This window comes from Ptychodera flava, chromosome 2, assembly GCF_041260155.1.
Source record: "Ptychodera flava strain L36383 chromosome 2, AS_Pfla_20210202, whole genome shotgun sequence".
NCBI lineage: Eukaryota > Metazoa > Hemichordata > Enteropneusta > Ptychoderidae > Ptychodera > Ptychodera flava.
The window spans coordinates 49516977-49535561 of record NC_091929.1 but is presented as its reverse complement, the minus strand read 5'-3'; the positions used below and the strand labels follow the sequence as shown (position 1 = coordinate 49535561).

Genomic DNA, 18585 nt, shown 5'->3' with positions numbered 1-18585 from the left:
TACTATTTGCTTCATTAATAATTTCCTTAGGTACGTGATCAACTGATGCCAGGTACCACAATTTTGATGCAGCCAGCATATTAGCTACAATTGCCCTGCCTTTAAAAGACAGATTTCTAGTATTCCAGATCTTAAGACAATTCGTAAATTTTTCCATCGCTGTTTTCCAGTTTTCTCTAGATGTGTTACTGTTTCCTAACCCAACTCCCAAGATCTGTAAAACCTTGTTTGAAAAATCGATCCCTTCCACTGAATCAGTGCGGTTTTTAAAACTCCCAGCCCATTAAACCTTTGGATTTCTTTTTGTTCAGCTTTGCACCTGTTCCTTTTTCATATTTGTTGAACATTTTCAACGACTGAGTAATGCTTTTCAAATTTCTCAAATAAAGAGTCGTATCATCTGCAAAACTCTTAGTTTTTTCCTCTTGTTTGTCTGGTAGTATGAATCCTGATATGCTGTCATCTGTAAGCCAAAAAGCGCCCTCTTTCAAAGGTCAAAGGTGAAACGTTTCAATTAGTCCTCGTCAACATCTCGCAGCTCGGGGTGAGCAGTCTACGGTCGCTGAAAATAGACCATTTCTTCTGTAATTTTCACCAAAGATTACATTTCCAGAGTATGTACACGTCTTTTAAGGGGTTGAGCGACAGAAATCGAGTTATCAAGATGGCATCGTTGGGAATAATTAACAATAACAGCACAACTGTTCGGGATCGAGAGCAACAGACAAAGGCCAGTAGCAACACTCTCTCCAGTGGCAGATATACACGTGACATTCTCTTCAGTCCTAAAGGTATTTACTCCACCATGTATGTCAACCCCATACAGTAGTCCGCATTGGTCTACAAAGGATTACAGAATGTGTCCATTCGTGAAATAATATACGGTTTCTCACTTCTACTGTCTATGCTTGTTGTACCACAGTCCCGCGTGGTTCGAAACACATGTAACGCTGCGTAAGGGAGCAGGTCACAGTTCCATGTGTTTCGGTACATCGCGGCCGCCGCGTTGTATATGCATATCACGGGGCGGCCGCTTTGTATAGAAACACGCGGAACTGTGGAGCAGGTCACCTCGACCCCTGTTCTTTTCGACCCCAGTAATTCACACCCTTTTGTCGCTGATTTTGGTCACCTCGACCCTGGTACCCTACTACGTCAACCTTGTCGCACTACAACATTTTAAATATAGTTATATACCCTGCAACTTGCCTGGGAGAATTGATAGTGTATTTCCATGAGAAAATCTGCTTGCTTCATAACTATAATTTGGCCATTTTGAAGTGCAAAATGCAGGCACTACTGCATAATGCCAGTGCGTATTCAGTTTGGCGACAATTGGCTTTCTACAAGAACTACATCTGCCTTCTGGCCATTCACTATTTTTGCACCAGCTCAGCTAGTAGCTGCAAAATTGTAGCTCTACAGTGAAGCTGTCAGTGAGTTTTGGTTTTTGTGACCTCGCTCACCAGTAGAACTACAATGCTGAAGGCCCTGTAGCGTTGAAAAATAAGCGTGTTGCACATGATGTGGCATTTTGATGTGAAAACCCACATATTTACTGCATTTTTTCATACCGATTTATCACTACTGAAGACTAAACACTGTACTACACTAACTGTGTCGTTTATAGGGTTTGAAAGTTGTTCAAACACATCGATCGTGTTCCAAAATTATTTCTTGGGGCCACCATTTCTAACTTCCGGTAATGACGGCTCACAGAAACAGGCTCAATGTCGTCGTCACTGGGTGTGCTTCATTTGGTAAATAAATCATAAGACATCTCCAGCACTTTACCTTAGTTGTATGTGAGGCTTGAGATAGAGTCAAGTGTCTGACCCAAAAGAATTTTACCGCTATATGCAATCACGATACATCAATTCTGTGTAGTTTAATATGTAAGTGATGTGTTCTGTATTTTCTCAGAATGTTCAGCAATTTGTAAAGCTGCAAGACAATTTGACCAACTACATGAGTTAGGAAAATCGTTTGAGAGTCTTTCAAGCACCTTATGTCTGAAAAATCAGGACAACACATCAGCCATGTCAGGTAAGGTTCTATGCGAGGGTTTCATGTGTGTTGATACAGCAGTGGTGAGTGTACATCTTTCTTTGAGCTGACATTTCAGGCTTGCTTCTGCTATACTGCTGCTACATGCGTTTGATAGTGCTGTTATTACCGTACATACCGTACTGTACTTGCTGCATTTACATGGAAGCGCATGTAGCATTTTGATTTTTTGGATCAGACAGTTGTGATATCTTGTCATCAATACCACTGATATAGTGTGTATCTCAACATGTACTTTACTGGATTACTCCCGGAAAAATCTCAAGAATCACCACATGTACATTCAAACACTCAGTATTTTGAATGAATATGAATGATACAGATTGGATCCTAATCAGATTAATGTGCTTGACCAATAAATATGCAATTTGGTCCAAACATGTGAAAGCTGTTAAAATCAACACTTGAGAACTGATAATCTTGTTAGCCTAGTGGAGATAGCAAGATTTCCTTGAAGGGTTGAAACTTTAATAAAACGTTACAGCAGGCGTACGAGTTATGGGCACATCAAATTAGCTAATTACCCAGCTACTTTCCTTAGCACTGTGCTATATGATCTTGTGTTTACCTAAACAAGCCTCTGTTTTACGGTCTGAAGACTGATAAGGAATCCAGGAAATTCAGCAGGCAGCTCCTACATTGAGGAAAGTGATATGCCTATACTAGAACAAGCACCCAGTTCTTTGGAGAGTTTTGAAAGTGGGATAAAACATAGAAGTTTAAAATACAATATTGTAGTTACAATTTAAATACAAAAGGAAAAACTGGACACAAAATGACTACCAAGAGTTCATGCTTTGAACTATACAATATTTTTATCCTTTCAAAACTTTTCAAAATAGGCATATAGAGTGGATTCGTTATCAGTCTTCAGACCATAAAACAGAACCTTGTTATTATAGAGTTCATGATTTAGCTGGATAGGTATTCGATACTGTAGGCTGGAGGCCAAAAATGTATCCATTATCACTACCGGTAGAACATCAGTCTGTCTGGTGTGTGGCCAAAACTTCAATTTGCATAACAGTGATTTGCATAATTTATTATTCGTCCCTCTCCTAGATTTTCAAGTAGCAGGAACATTCCAGGGAAGACAATTACTTTTTATCTAATTGCCCTTAAGAAAAGTTGCGGTTAAAGTTGCGGTTAAAGCCGCAATTTTCAATCCCAGTTTCTCGCATTAGTGGAGTTCTCCTTTCAGTTAAACACTCGGCCAGTACGATGTGAGATTTCTATACATTAATTACACAATCAGATCTCAATTTTGGCCCCTTTTGCTAAACATGCAAACTGAGTTTATACAAGCGTTTGATTGACGGTCAGTTCAAATCACCAACAGTCATCGATTCCCCACCACCAACACTTGATTTTCCTAAAAAAATCGTCTTCTAGTCGCATTAGAATTTGAATATTACCACAGAGTTTGATCGGCAGCAGCCTCACGCTGACCGCTTGGCAGTCTGCATGCGTTTTTGCGGCCAGGAGCAAATAAAAAGTAGCATTATCTGGAGTGTGTGCCCGCATGTTGCCTGTTTGGTGTCCAATACACAATGAATACCGCCATACCTTTGTGTCTTAAGTTCACTTGCCCCGAGTCGGAAAACTACCTGCTCTGTATAATGTACATTCTTTGGAAAAAGCAAAAAAAAACATTGATTTTTTTAATGTCACACTCTTTATTTTGAAAACAATCTGGCATTAAGTTATTCATCAAACCTTATGATGTTGTGAGAAAATGTCAGTCACTCTTTCAGGGTTCTCCCCAGACTTTGATGAGTGCCAGAGAACTCATTAATATTCATGATCATTATACTGCTAATGTCCAATTGCTTTCAAAATTGATAAGCAGTTCACAGTTAGGATGAGCTCACTCAAGTTTGTTCAAATCATGAAATTTGCATAGTTGTAATTTTGAGGCATTTTTAGCTTTTTTTGGTAGAAAAATACACATTTGATTCGGTAGTTCTCCATTTGGAAAATTTGTTGGTCCTGAAAAGGACCGTGTGCATTTATGTACCAGCTGTACATTAATGGTCTGATAGCTGTGTCTTTTTCGCATTATTTTTGTGATTTTACTTCAAAACAAAAACCAGTTCATTGGAAAGTACTCATTAGGGGTGTTTATTATACAGGTAGAATAAACTGACAAGTGTGACTACATGTGCCATTTTGAGCAAGATAAATAATAAATGTTTGTCCAAACATAACATGACACCCTCATGCAAATAAAGCAAAAACACAGTATGCAGTGCATATATATATGCACTGCGTACTGCATTTATATTTATGCATATTTACGCAGTGTTCAACATTTGTCCAGATCTTGTACCAGATTGCAGGGCTGGTAACTTTCAAAAGTTACCTGCTCTTCCAAAAAATTTACCAGCCCGGATTTTTTTTGTACGTTTTCTCCTTAGATCATCAAGTTTCTATTATTTTGCAAATTACACAGTAAAGTTATACTTTTGCAAATGACTACAGAAACTGCATATGATCTAGTCATATTTTATTTTATTGTCTGAATAAATGAAATGTTGAAATCTACACCAGACACAGAGAATTTCAAAAGTCACTGCTATCAGCAGCATCCAAATCAGAAAAATTCGAATCGTAGTCCAAGTCAGCGGATATATATCAGCTGAATGGATAGAACTTTTATTTGTGAAGAAGGAAAATCTACAGACTTCCCTTCCACCACATCTACCAGTTCTGCAACAGTCCGTTCCTCCATCAACTGCGCCATGTCTTAGGCCAAAGTCTTTCTCCGGTACCTCTCCATGAAAATGGGCTTTCTATATAATGGTGGTACACTTTATTCCAGTGACAGATATTTGATTGCAGGAGCCGGGTCAAACACAGAAATTGAGGGAGAATGCATCTAAATCATCATTAACATAGACATACTGGTAGTTGAGCTATTGAGTCTATTCTGGTACTGGGTCTTGGTAATTTTCATCTGTGAAAATCTCCTTTCACATGCCAAACGACAAATTGAGCACATGTATGTAGTGGCTAGGGTCAGATGGACCGGAATTCTCGTACAGTGAGTAATTTGGATGAACGCAAGTTCAAGCTTTCAAAAGAAAAGCATATGGTGAAAATTCAAACCAAAGTAATATATTCTGACAAAAAACATTGAATGTTGTATTTTTAATATCAATTTATTCCATTGATTGATTTTTCTGACAAGACCCTGAAGTGCTTAGCTTGGCTGGTCGCGGCAATGGTAGTCCGTGTAACCATGGAGCTATGATAGCCTGACCTATTGTCAGCCTCATGACGCCCTTAAACATAGACAATGGGACATGTTGCTGTACTGCTTGTAGTCTCTGATGCTCGTTGCAGACTTCAAGTCGGAACGTACAAGAAATTTGTCTGGCCCCTGGGCTGGTAAGATAGAATTTTTACCAGCCCGACATTATTTTTATCTGCCCCAGGCAGGCAGGCAGTATTTTCAAACACTGATTTACGTATATGGAACACACACTACGGTATGTAACGGTATACCGGGACATATCTGATGCCACATTCTCCTTGTCTGATGTGTTTGAAAATTTCCCCATTTGTCTGTGATACTGCAATGCTTATATAACAAGGTGGCAGTTTTGCACATACCATTATCATGTACTGTATGTGTAGCAGCATGTTGGCAGCCATTAAGAGTGCTCATGTTTAGCTCATATTTGGTATGTCTATAAATACCAAAAAGAGCTTATATGGTGAGTCGTTGGCATCTGTATGTATGTATGTATGTATGTACCGGTATGTACTGGTATATATAATGTATGTATGTGCAGATGTACAGAAGAACGTCGATTATCTGAACGCCTAGGGGGACATGATTTTTGTTCGGTTATGCAAACAGTTCGGATATGCAATCTTAGGGAGTCTGGGTCACTTCAGGCCATACACAAGTACAGTACATGTATGCAATCATACACACCAAATCAAAAGACAAAAAAACATCGTATTCATTACATTCATTTTATTTTTATTTCTCTTTAGTAGACTTGAAGACAGCAAATAAAATTTACAGCTATGAAGAAACTACATGTAGTAAATCACAGAAAATAAAAAATAAAAAAAAACTTGCAATGTGAACAGCAGCTCAATATAAACACAAACAATAACCTAAATTTTCACAACATATTACACGTACAAATGCACCTTGATTTACGTTTCAATAAAATACATGTATTCAAACAGACAAAGCTTGTGATTCTATGAGTTCATAGACTTAATAAAGTGTCCTGCTTACATTTTCTTGAAAAATGATGTGATGGACTTCTGCTTGGCAGTCTCTTGGCGCTTTCGGACGGCTGTCTGGTGCATGCTACGGAGCAGCAAAGTTGCGTCGGTTCACAGTTCGGTTGTGCCTCTAGCCATAACAAACATCGGGAGAACATGTCAGCTGCTTCGGCGTTGGTAGGTATGGGTACGCTGGGTTCGGTGTTTTCCTTGTCATCGTCCTCGTCTTCCAATGCATCGATGTCCGTTGTTGATTTCTGGGCAGCCTGAATGATTTCTTCATCGGCGAGTGTTTGACAGCCGGGGTCACTCTCGTCGACATCGAACCACTCGGACGCTTGAACGCGATCGTCTGCTGGAAGTGCGTTGATAACTTCTTCGATGGTTTCGTCTGAAGCTGGGTTGGTGACTTCGGGGGTGCTAGTTCTGGCGTATCGGCGATATTTATTCGGAGTTTGTGCCACGCATTATTGAGAGTATCAACGGTGAGTTTGCGCCACGATTCGGCGATCATGTAGCAAGTGTCTTTGAGTGTGACAGTTTTCACACACTCAGTCAGCGATATGTTGTTGGAGTTTTCTATCACGATTTTCCGCAGCATTCAGCACGCCTTGATCCATGGGTTGAAGCAATGGTGAAGTGTTCGGTGGGAGAAACATGCACGTGATCAAACCGTCGTTGCTCTGAAGAACATCGGTGCTGGGATGTGATGGCGCGTTATCGATGAGGAGAAGCGCTTTCTCAGGCAGCTGTTTCTGGCATAGATGATGGCGGACGGATGGTACAAAATCATCGCGAAACCACGTTGAAAATAGCTCTGCGCTCATCCAGGCATTTGCCTGATGAAGGTATCGAACCGGGAGGTTGTCCATGTTAACGTGTTTAAAGCAGCGAGGGTTGCGCAATTTTCCGATGATGACCGGCGGAAGTTTGTGTGTACCAGACGCGTTAGCACAACCCATAACGGTAACTCTGTCTTTGCTAACTTTAAAACCAGGCGCGGATTTTTCACTGGAAGCAGCTAAAGTCTTTCGCGGTAAAAGCTTCCAGTACAGTCCGGATTCGTCGGCGTTGTACAGTTGCTCAGGCGTGTAGCTTTCTTTTTCGATGATTTCATGGAGTTTTCGGATAAACGGTTCGACTTCGCTCTCGTTTGACGACAACTTCTCGCCTTGGACAGATATCTGACGGATACCATGCCTCTGCTGGAAATTTTTCAACCAGCCCGTACTCGCCTTAAACTGAGACTGTTCACCATTCAACTGTTCGTCAAACCACTTTGCCTTTTCTGCGATTATTTGGCCGGATAGCGGGGTGCCTCTACTTCGCTCCTGGGTGAACCACGTGAAGACGGACTTCTCGAGGGTTTCGTCGTTTGCGGTCTTCATGATCTTCCGTTTGAGGCCGACGTCGGTGTCCATCTTGCATGCAAAGTCACGTAACTTTGCTTTACTTTTCTTGATGTCGGTAATGGTCGATTTACCAACACCAAACTCACGCGAAAGTTTGGTTGCACTTTCACCGCTTTCAAGACGATCGATGATGGATAACTTGGTGTCGAGGTCAAGCACGTGACGCTTACGTTTCACTGATGACGTAGCCATTATGACGTTGACAGAAGCTGCAGAAAGTTTATAGCGGAAGCACGGAGAGATTATCGATTCGATGTTACCAGATCACTCTTGGAATTACGAATGCCAACATCGCTCAAAACTCCAGACTTTATACCCTTCCAGCAAGCTAGTTAACACTTCTAAGGTCTGATGTAAATGCCGCGAACGTTTGGCGTAGAAACCGACCAAGTTGGGCGACTTCGGCGGTGACCTTTCAATGAGGCCGACAAAGCATGAATGTGGCCACGTTGTTGACAACTCTGTCGAGGTGTTATTTTCACACGTCATGCGATCGCACTCAACTGGTTCATAACATTCACACATTAAAACTTAAAACAAAAGGCGAATGGGCGGTAAGGTTGTTTAAAGAAATAACTTTATTGATAAAGTACAAAGAACTGTATGAACTGCTGCAACTTGGGGCGGCGGCCGTCTGTTTGTAGTGACAGGAAACAATGACTTATTTCAGGGGGACACGGTGGCGGTTCGGATAACTGAACAATTCGGATAATTGACGTTCGGATAATCGATGTTTTACTGTATGTTCATCCGATGAAAAAGCTCCCAAATTGCCACACCTACGGTACCAGCTTTGCATTTGGTGGACAGGTAGACCCAGGGGTTTAGATGTGATGTTGTTCAAATGAACATGTCAGTGTCAAAAATATGCAAATGAGGTAAGAAAAAAGGGAACTCCTGCAAATGTGCTGGAGTGGTGGTATTAACTGAAACAGCCTACACATCTGAGTCAGAGCTTCTATGATCTTTAACTTATTTGTATGCAGTGTACAAGTTTAATATGTGTAGGAGTGGTGGTAGTGACTGAAACAGCCCACTCCACTGACCTTGAGTCATTTCCTGACCAAAAGTTATTCTCTACATAACATAAACCAAGCTCTATCAACTGCTAGGTTGCTTATTTTAAATTTTCAGAGAAATATCTAAAATTTTGTGTTTTTGGTAAAGGTTTTAGCTCCCATAAAATGTAAAATCAAGAACAGTTTGCTGTGTGCTTGTAGATTGATTGTCTTAAAAATTATCACAGAAGTAGAAAAGAAACTAATCAAATTGATGTAACATATTCACCCTGAGTGTATGTAGGCCTATATTTAACTATTTTATGTATAGGATAAAGCCCGAGTATGAGGGCTCTTCTGGTATATAAAGTCCAACCCAACGATAAAATGTCGAGGCCGCAGGCCGAGAACATTTTATCGTAGGGTTGGACTTTATATACCAGAAGAGCCCGAGTATGAGGGTTTTATCCGACTTAAAAACTATCGCCCCTAACTGATATATTTTCGTTTTCAATGTATTTACGTCAACCGTCCCCTTTGTCAATGTAACATGTTTAGGATATGAATTAAAACTTTTATTTGTGAAATAGCCTTCCAATGTAATGGAACATCCTATAAATGCCCTAGGGCACATTATGTAAATGCCCTAGGGCACAGCAGATTTTGTGTTGCAGCTGGTTTCCGCTGTATTACCAAATTTGAATATTAAAACGTACCAGATGTCTACAGAATATGACATGTTCACTTTTGATTGGACAGTACTTTACTACGGCGCTGTCATTCGTTTCTGGAATTTGGTGACCAGGGCTTTACGTGTAAATAAAACACCCTGAATTGAGCACTCTGATTGGTCAATCAACAGTGGATAGTTTTTAACATTACATTCAGTTGTTTGTTATATCTTTAGCACTCTCCATTGGCCAAGGCACACTTAGGGACCAATGTCATCACTCTGTGCCAGTCTGTGTATGTCAGTCTGTCTGCATGTATATGTCCATGTTTCATACAATTGTTGGCTTGTTTTGATAACTATTTGTATTTGGAGCGAAGTGACATTGTCACTATTTTTAGCTCATATTTGGTTGTACCAATGTGAAATTATCATATAAGCTGAAGGTGGTAGCATCTGTATGTATGTATGTATGTATGTACGTACGTACAGTATGTCCATCAACTTCAAAAACTCATGAAACGCTGCTCTTTTTTAGCGTGGTATTTGGTGTGTGGATGCATCCTGGGCTGTAGATGGGATTTGTTCAAATGAAGTTTACATTGTCAAAATTATGCAAATGAGCTTAAAAAATGTGAAAATGGTCAAAAATCAATAACTCAAGAGCTGCAGATTTGATTGCTTTGAAAATTAGTATGCAAGTACCTTAGGTAGATCTTATACAGTTTTATGTATATCGTGAAGATATCTTGAATTTTGTATTTTTGCTGAATTTTTTGGTTATTTTCCTCATTTTAAGTAAAAATTATTCTTCTCTGAAACCGCCTGCCCAGTTTCTCTCAAATTTGGGTTGGATGTTTGCAAGTGTGTTACCCTTCTAATTTGTTGAAAATACGACAAAATTGGAAAATTACTGTTTTGGGGCAACTTTTGTCATTTTTGGTCAAAAAATCGTAAACATTTGTAAACATTTGCTTATGTATGTAGGATCTGCTTGTCCTATTGCTATAGAAGTTAATATGCATGTTCCTAAAGATGACCTCCAGTACCTAAGTTGCAGACCTTATTTGCTTTTGTCATTCTTGTTTTTCTGGTTTAAATATTTCTTGAATGGAACAATTCAAACCGAATGTGAGCACACTGTCCTTGACGGTAATTTTACATGTTACCTTAGTCTTCTATCTGCAACCATAGACAGTAGAGCAGCCAAATATTGTCTACATTTATTCTATGCAATATGATATTACAATAGGGTCCTTTACTTTGGTATGATAGAATGAATCACTACCTATGATGTACCGGACTGTAAAGGTGTTGTGCAAGTGTCTGTGCCTGTCCCAACAGTTGTCACTCATCACATACCAGTACTCAGTGGAGGGTGCATCAAAGTGTGTTCAAATGCTCCTGACTATGAATATAACAAGCTATATGTAAGGTCATGAGGAGCTATTAAATATCATACATACACTCAATCTGGCTTGCAAAATGTAGCCAAATGTGAGCAAAGTGTCATTGATGCTATTTTATTTCTTATTTACATGAGTCCAATAAGCCGTCATTTCCTGGTCTTTGACATTAAAGTCAGTAAATGATCAATCAGATTTGAAATCACAGCCTCAGATACTTATTCCTTTCATGAATGCAACAAAAACATCCCTTCGACTTAATCAATCAATCAGATTTGAAATCACAGCCTCAGATACTTATTCCTTTCATGAATGCAACAAAAACATCCCTTCGACTTAATCAATCAATCAGATTTGTAATCACAGCCTCAGATACTTATTCCTTTCATGAATGCAACAAAAACATCCCTTCGACTTAATCAATTTGATAAAGTCATCATTCTAATAAACATTTGAAGTTTCGTTAATTGCTTGTAGAATAATGAATAAAACTTAACATTTTACAGAATACTGGTATAGCTGTGCAAACTCCTGTGCCCATTGTATAAAATATTGCTTTCATGTACTTTTCTATACCCTTCTCTCTACAAACAGGAGCATCAATAATCATACAGAGTCTTGTCCAAAATGGTCATGTCACTTTGGAGTGTGGCAGCTTTTACACAGAAAATGATAGAGAAGACTTTACTGCACAGCATGACCACATTGACAACCAATCTACAGAAGACAAAGATTCCTTCAGTTTGTCTGAGAGTCATCTGAATAATGATGAAAATAACTCACAGAATGCACTGGTACAGGTACGCAGTAATAAGAGCCAGGAGTGTGAAAGAGGTGATTGGAAAACAAGGCTTGTAAAGGATTGCCCATTGCAAATAGAAGAGTCTTATTTCTGTTCAGAAAGTGGGACGACATCAGTTTTGAAATGTGGACTAAATCGCAATGTTGACAGAAATAACAGACCAAATGAATGCATGGATTGTGGTGAAACATTCACTCAAGAGGACAGTCTTAGGAAGCACAGCCTGATACATTCAGGCCACAGACAGTATGAATGCAAAGAGTGTGGTAAGACATTCACAAACAAGGCCCAGCTTAGTAAACACAGTAAGGTCCATTCAGGCCTCGGACCATATGAATGCAGAGAGTGTGATATAATATTTACACTTAAGGCCGATGTTATGAAGCACAGACTGATCCATTCAGGCCTCAGACCGTATGAATGCAAAGAGTGTGGACAAGCATTTACACGGAAGGATGTTCTTTGGCGGCACAGACTGATCCATTCAGGTGTCAAACCATTTAAATGCAAAGAGTGTGGTAAGGCATTCACACGAAAGAGCAGTCTTATGACACACCAATTTAGCCACTCTGGTACACGTGTCAGCACGTATGAATGCAAGGAGTGTGGTAAAACATTCACAGAAAAGAGCCATCTTACTAGGCACAGACTGATCCATTTGGGTGTCAAACCTTATGAATGCAGAGAGTGTGGTAAGACATTCAGACAAAAGAGCAGTCTTGACAGGCACAGTGTTGTCCATTCAAACCTCAGACCATATCTGTGTGAAGTATGTGGTAAAACATTCAAACATAGAAACACCTATTTGAGGCACAGATTTACCCATTTAAGCCTCAGACCATATGAATGCAAAGAGTGTGACAAAACATTTGCACTTAAGGACGATCTTACTAGGCACAGACTGATCCATTCAGGCCATAGACGGTATACATGCAAAGAGTGTGGTAAGACATTCACACAAAAGAGCAATCTTACAACACACAGTGTGGTCCATTCAAATCTCAGACCATATGAATGTGAAGTATGTGGTAAAACATTCAAACATAGAAGCACTCTCAGGGTGCACAGTTTGGTCCATTCAGGCCTCAGACCATATGAATGCAAAGAGTGTGGAAAAGCATTTACACAGAAGGGAAGTCTTTTGACACACCAATTCAGCCACTCTCATGTACGTGTTGGCAGGTTTGAATGCAAGGAGTGTGGTAAAGCATTCACAGTTAAGGGCAATCTTAGGAGGCATAGACTGATCCATACAGGTGTCAGACTATATGAATGCAAAGAGTGTGGTAAGACATTCACACAAAAGGGCAGTCTTGACAGGCACAGTGTGGTCCATTCAAACCTCGGACCATATGAATGCAAGGAGTGTGGTAAAACATTCAAACAAAAGAGCAGTCTTAGCATGCACAGTGTGGTCCATTCAAAACTCAGACCATATGACTGTGAAATATGTGGTAAAACATTCAAAGATAGAAGCACTCTCAGGGGGCACAGAGTGATCCATTCAGGGCTCAGACTATTTGAATGCAAAGAGTGTGGAAAAGCATTTACACGGAAGGGCGTTCTTAAGCGGCACAGACTGATCCATTCAGGTGTCCAACCATTTAAATGTAAAGAGTGTGGTAAAACATTCACACAAAAGGGCAGTCTTACGGTGCACATTTCAGTCCATTCAAACCTCGGACTGTATGAATGTGAGATATGTGGTAATACATTCGAAGATAGAAGCACTCTCAGGGGGCACAGGTTGATCCATTCAGGGCTCAGATCATTTGAATGCAAAGAGTGTGGGAAAGTATTTACACGGAAGGACGTTCTTAGGCGGCACAGACTGATCCATTGAGGTGTCCAACCATATATTTCATTCTGTATTTAAATGATATATTTGGCAATTGTAAGTGTGGCTCATTAGGCTTTACAGACAATCTGAACAGTGTTTTTGCTAAGGTTAGGGAACATTGGTAAATGATTTGGGAACCCCGGTAACATTTCCACTGTACCCTGATCTGATTGCATTGATATACCTAGGGGAACCCCGGTAAAATGACTTTGGAACGCCGGTAACATTTACCGGGGTACCAGCTTTAACAAAAACACTGCTGAATTTTTTAAGATAATACATAGTGTGAATGACTATTCAATGTTATAAGAGGATATCAATTACTTGTCCACATGGTCTGAGAAAGGGAAACTGTACCTCAATTATACCAAGTATGTAGTACTTCATCTTTCTGTAGAAAAGATTGCCAATTGACAGCGTTTACAATATAGATGCACACAATTTGGAGACATATTATAGTTACAGTGATCTGGGGGTGACAATAGACACTAAGTTAACTTTTTCAGCTCACGTTGTTCCCATTGTCACTGATGCTCTAAGACTACTTGGCATGCTAAAAAGGTTTGGCAAAATTTTGTCAATGGATACATTGCTCATAGTTTACAAAACATTAAACTCGAATGCCTCAGTTGTTTGGAACAGTATTGACAAATTGTACTCAGACCAATTAGAAGCTGTACAGCGCAACTTTGTTAAACATTCGTGTTATCTTGTAAAAGTATGATTTGATGATTATTCATATGTTTCATATTAACTTGGTTTTTTTTTAACTCAAATCAATTAATGTCCTTCTTGATTGCCAACCAGTTTTATATTTAAGCGTTACCAGGCGATCAACTAGACAGAAAAGGACACTTCATGAACTTGGTGGTAGAGTTAAATTTACCAGTAATTCATTTTTATCGCATTCAAATGCTATTTAATAGTTTTTATCAATGTCTGCCAATTTTCGATATTTCTGCTTCAAGCTTTAAAAGACAGGCTAAAAGCGTTTACTTTTTATTTTATTCTCTGTCCTCATTGTGTTTTTATTAGCTACCATAGACTATAGTCTATAGAAGCTATTGGGAAGAGTATCCGTCCGGCGTCAGTCTGTATATATGTATGTATGTATGTATGTATGTATGTATATCCGTTTGTGAGGCGTCCGCCCACTCAAATATCTTGAGAACTGCAGTACTTACTTATTCTATATTTGTTGTGTTGATGAAAAATATGATTTTGAGAAAATTTTTTTTTAATTTTTTGATATTGTTGAAAATATGCAATTAGCGCCAAAAAGGCGTTTTTGGTAAAAAATCTTCTTCTACATAACCGCATTTCAGACAGCTTTGTTATTTGGTATACAGGTCCCTAGGGATAATCCAACTTAGATTTGTTCAAATTGTGATGAAATATGCAAATCTGTATTTTTAAGGAATTTTTTTGTCATTTTTGGTCAAAGCTTTATTTCATCATAACTGCTCTTAGTGAGATAATTTCATACAGTCAGGAAATACTAAATTTTGTATCTGTGTCTATAGTAGCTTCAGGGACTTTGGCCCTATGTTTCTAAATAATTTTCTTGTCTGTAACAACATGTTATATGTTTTTTAACCAAAATCCTCCTGTAAGTGCGGATGTATATAGTTTAAAACTATATCATATCTGTGTTGGCATTTGAAATACAAATTAATAAATAAATGCAAAGTGTGCGGTGAGACATTCACATGTAAGGGCCATCTTACCATGCACATTTTGTTCCACAAACCTCAGAGCATATGAATTTGAAATGTGCTGTAAAACATTCAAAGATGGAATCTTTCTTAGGAGGCACAGATTTATCCATTCAGGCCCCAGACCGTATGAATGCAAAGTGTGTGATAAAGCAGTTACATGTAACAGGGCTCGAAATTAGCGGTAGTCCCGCGTCCACAGACTACCAACTTTTCCCTGGGGCTACCAAAATCCATGAAATGGTAGCCCACACGGACTACCAAAGACCGGGACATAAAATTCAGTCAGTACTTGGCGTGCAATGTGCAATGTCCAATATCTGAACTGACGTACTTGAATGACAGGCACTTGAAATGATGGTCAATGAAAACTCCTTTTCATTGCATTTTGATCCTAATGTATCAATCACGGGCAATATGCCTTTTCCCTACAGAAATCCCATGGTCTATTTTTAGCACTGCTACAATGTGGCTAGTCTCGACGTACTGAGAAGGTCGTTGTCGTTGTCATGACAAATATCAAAATTTTCATACAACTCTGAGAATGAAACAAGTTGAAAATAGATCACCAAACTTTTGAGTATCACTGTTGTCCATTAGGACAAAAAAAGATCGTTTCTGGTCAACGCGTGCGTCATTTCAGAACCTGAGCGTCATGGCATTTTTTTGGGTCTCATACTAGGGATTTTAGGTCACGTGACATTTGTGTTGAACGTACGCGTTCGATGCAGGTCTAGTCCGAACTTTCGTGTTAATTCTTAAATAGACCAAATAATCAGAGAAAATGAAACTGTAGTGTTGAAGATTATTATTTTAACTTCATTTTGGGAAATTTCACTTTTTTACTACGATAAATGGCAAAGCAGCACGACTACAAACTCACGCGTACCGGCGATTTTGGCGTCCATTATGAGCGTTGTGCCGTGACCTCGAATGTCCCGCGAAGGAGATCGAACATATACCTCTTTGATAGGCTGTCCGCATGACTTATTCTGATCGCATCACTATTTTGGGGGGTTTGTACAAACAAAAGTAGAGATCATGGGCTTCATTTTGAGGGGCAAACGTTAAAATCGGCCGAGAAAAACTCAATCTGTGATCAAACTTTGTGTTTCGTTTGTGTTTTTTTGAAAGAAAATCTTGATTTCCTTAAACGTTCGGCCCCAAAATTAATTTTATGATAAATATTAATTGTAATTCTGCAATAATTACGAGTCTGACGATGCGAAAAATGATGCTTAAGGCCCTTTTTAGCGAGTATGGTTTCACCCCAACTTTACATCCGGGCACTCCCAGGAATCACATACAAGTAATCGGCGCTTCGCCGCATGTTGTGTCAGGAGGTCTAAGCTGAGTTCCGACGTTCATGATTTTGCAGCTAGATTTGTCTGATTTCTTATCTAACGCAAGGATCTAGAGAAATATACTTTACCCTTTCAAACGTTATCTTGTTCGAAGTAGTTTGACTTCCGGGTGATATTTTTCGATAGACACTGAGAAGTTGTCAAGCCGGCACTGCACTGCAGTGTAGGCATACGGACGAGCACCACACTTTGCCGATACTATACTGAAATTTTGGTTTCTATCTTTAGTTCCCGAGAAGGGGACTATTTTGGTTCTCTCTGAAGAACAAGGCCATAGATTATTAATTTGTTCTTTCCTCATTGATGGTGTCCCGGACTTTGAAAAAGTTGTATTTATACTGGTTTGTATTTCGGACCGCTGACTTCGACATGTTCGAGGGTCTATGTTATTTCCGGGGCAGCTTAACTTTGCATCCAGTTTAATGCAGTTGTTCATTCTATAAATGCGTGTTGCTGTTTTACGGCATAGACAAAGGGTTGAGAACGAAGTTTTTTTACTTTTTGGAAAAGTTCTTTGTTTTAACTTAAAATCTACATTAATCAGACATATTTCATATTCATTTAATAAAAGTTGTAATCACACAAAAAAAATTTAAAAAAAATTCGAAGTTCAAATTAAAAAAAATCTAAAAAAAATATTTTGTTAAATTTAAATCAAGTTCTAAAATGTCACAGGTATCATTTGATTGTTTACAGGTATTGTTGTTAATTTGTTCACCTTGTAAATATAAATCTAAATAACTTTTTTCATATATGCAAAGTAAATATGATGGAATATGATTATCATCTTTCTGTTGATGTTCACAATACATAATGCATACAGCGATCAATGTCGCAGGTATCATTTGATTTTTTACAGGTATTGTTTTTTGTTTACCTTGTAAACAGCATTCTAAATAACCTTTTTCATTTATAAAAATTAAAAACCATTGATCATTTCGTCAGCAATATCCACAAAAAATTTCATCAATTTTCAATAAGAAATGCTTGAGTTATTGCAAAAAGCACAAGAAATTGCAATTCTAGTTTCCTCAAACAATGTTCAAAATGGGGTCACCTGGTGGTTATGATAACTACAGGTGTCTACCATGGCATAATTTCTAAATAGGAGGAAGTTTTTTTTCAAATTCAACAGGACATATCTCTGCATGTACTGAACCGATTTTCATCAAACAAAATGCAATCAATTGGTCTCGAAGAGAGCTTTCTTTTGATATATAATTTATTATTATTGTAGCTGTCTATCAATTTCATGTAAAATCCCTACTCATACTAATCAGTACAGCTATCCTTAATATCCCCGTTTGCATGTCCAAAAATGCTAAACAGAAAACGGAAGTATGATGCAGCCAGTGATAAAAGACTGTCACAATAACTGTTGCATCAATAGTGCCAAACCAGCATTGTTAAGAAAAAAAGGGGAAAAAAGAAAACCGCGTCGCCGCATCACTTTTGGTTCATGTCAAGGACCAGAAACTTTTTTTTGGGGGGGGGGGGGGCTTATACCTGTTTCCTTTTGGTACTAGGTGTGTAAGTTTTCATATCAAATGACTAGAAAATTCCCCTCATGGGCAGAATCTTGAAAAAATGCTTTTGCTTGTCTGGTTAACGAAAAAAATGTCCTTAAACTAAAATATGCATGGGCTACCATCCATTGTCACTGGACTACCAACTTCAGAAAATGGTAGCCCAAGTGGACTACCAGGGGAAAAAGTTAATTTCGAGCCCTGTGTAAGGACGCTCTTACAAAGCACAGACTGATCGATTTAGGCCTAAGACTTGAAGAATGCAAAGAGACATTCACACAAGAGGGCCATTTAAAGATTCACCAATTGAGCCACTCTGGTGTCCGACAACAAAAATGGATTGAGTGTGATAAATATTTTGTTTTAAGAACTCTTCTCTTGAAATGTATACAGTGTTTAAATGCTTGCTGAATTGTTAAGAGAATTTGGTTTCATGAAGTTATTAAATAAAAATATATGCAAAAAAAGAAGAAAAATGTACAGTCAATAAAAAACTCCTTAGTGATTTTCTGGTCAGTCATACATTATTATTTAGTA

The 18585-nt window shown here is 38.8% G+C and overlaps 1 protein-coding gene across 1 annotated transcript; it reads left to right on the top strand.

The window, feature by feature from the left end:
• Window positions 1–496: 496 nt before the first annotated feature.
• On the top strand, window positions 497–18553 carry LOC139122937 (zinc finger protein 665-like). Its single transcript, XM_070688824.1, has 3 exons — window positions 497–791; window positions 1924–2046; window positions 11396–18553. Exons 1-3 carry the CDS (start codon window positions 617–619, stop codon window positions 13444–13446), a joined length of 2349 nt encoding a protein of 782 aa, XP_070544925.1. The 5' UTR covers window positions 497–616; the 3' UTR covers window positions 13447–18553.
• The last annotated feature ends 32 nt before the right edge of the window (window positions 18554–18585 follow it).

Coding starts and splice junctions, on each gene's coding strand:
- LOC139122937 (XM_070688824.1), top strand. CDS start 617: ATGTACACGTCTTTTAAGGGGTTGAGCGACAGAAATCGAGTTATCAAG. Junction 792..1,923: donor CATTCTCTTCAGTCCTAAAG/GTATTTACTCCA, acceptor GTATTTTCTCAG/AATGTTCAGCAATTTGTAAA. Junction 2,047..11,395: donor CAACACATCAGCCATGTCAG/GTAAGGTTCTAT, acceptor CTCTACAAACAG/GAGCATCAATAATCATACAG.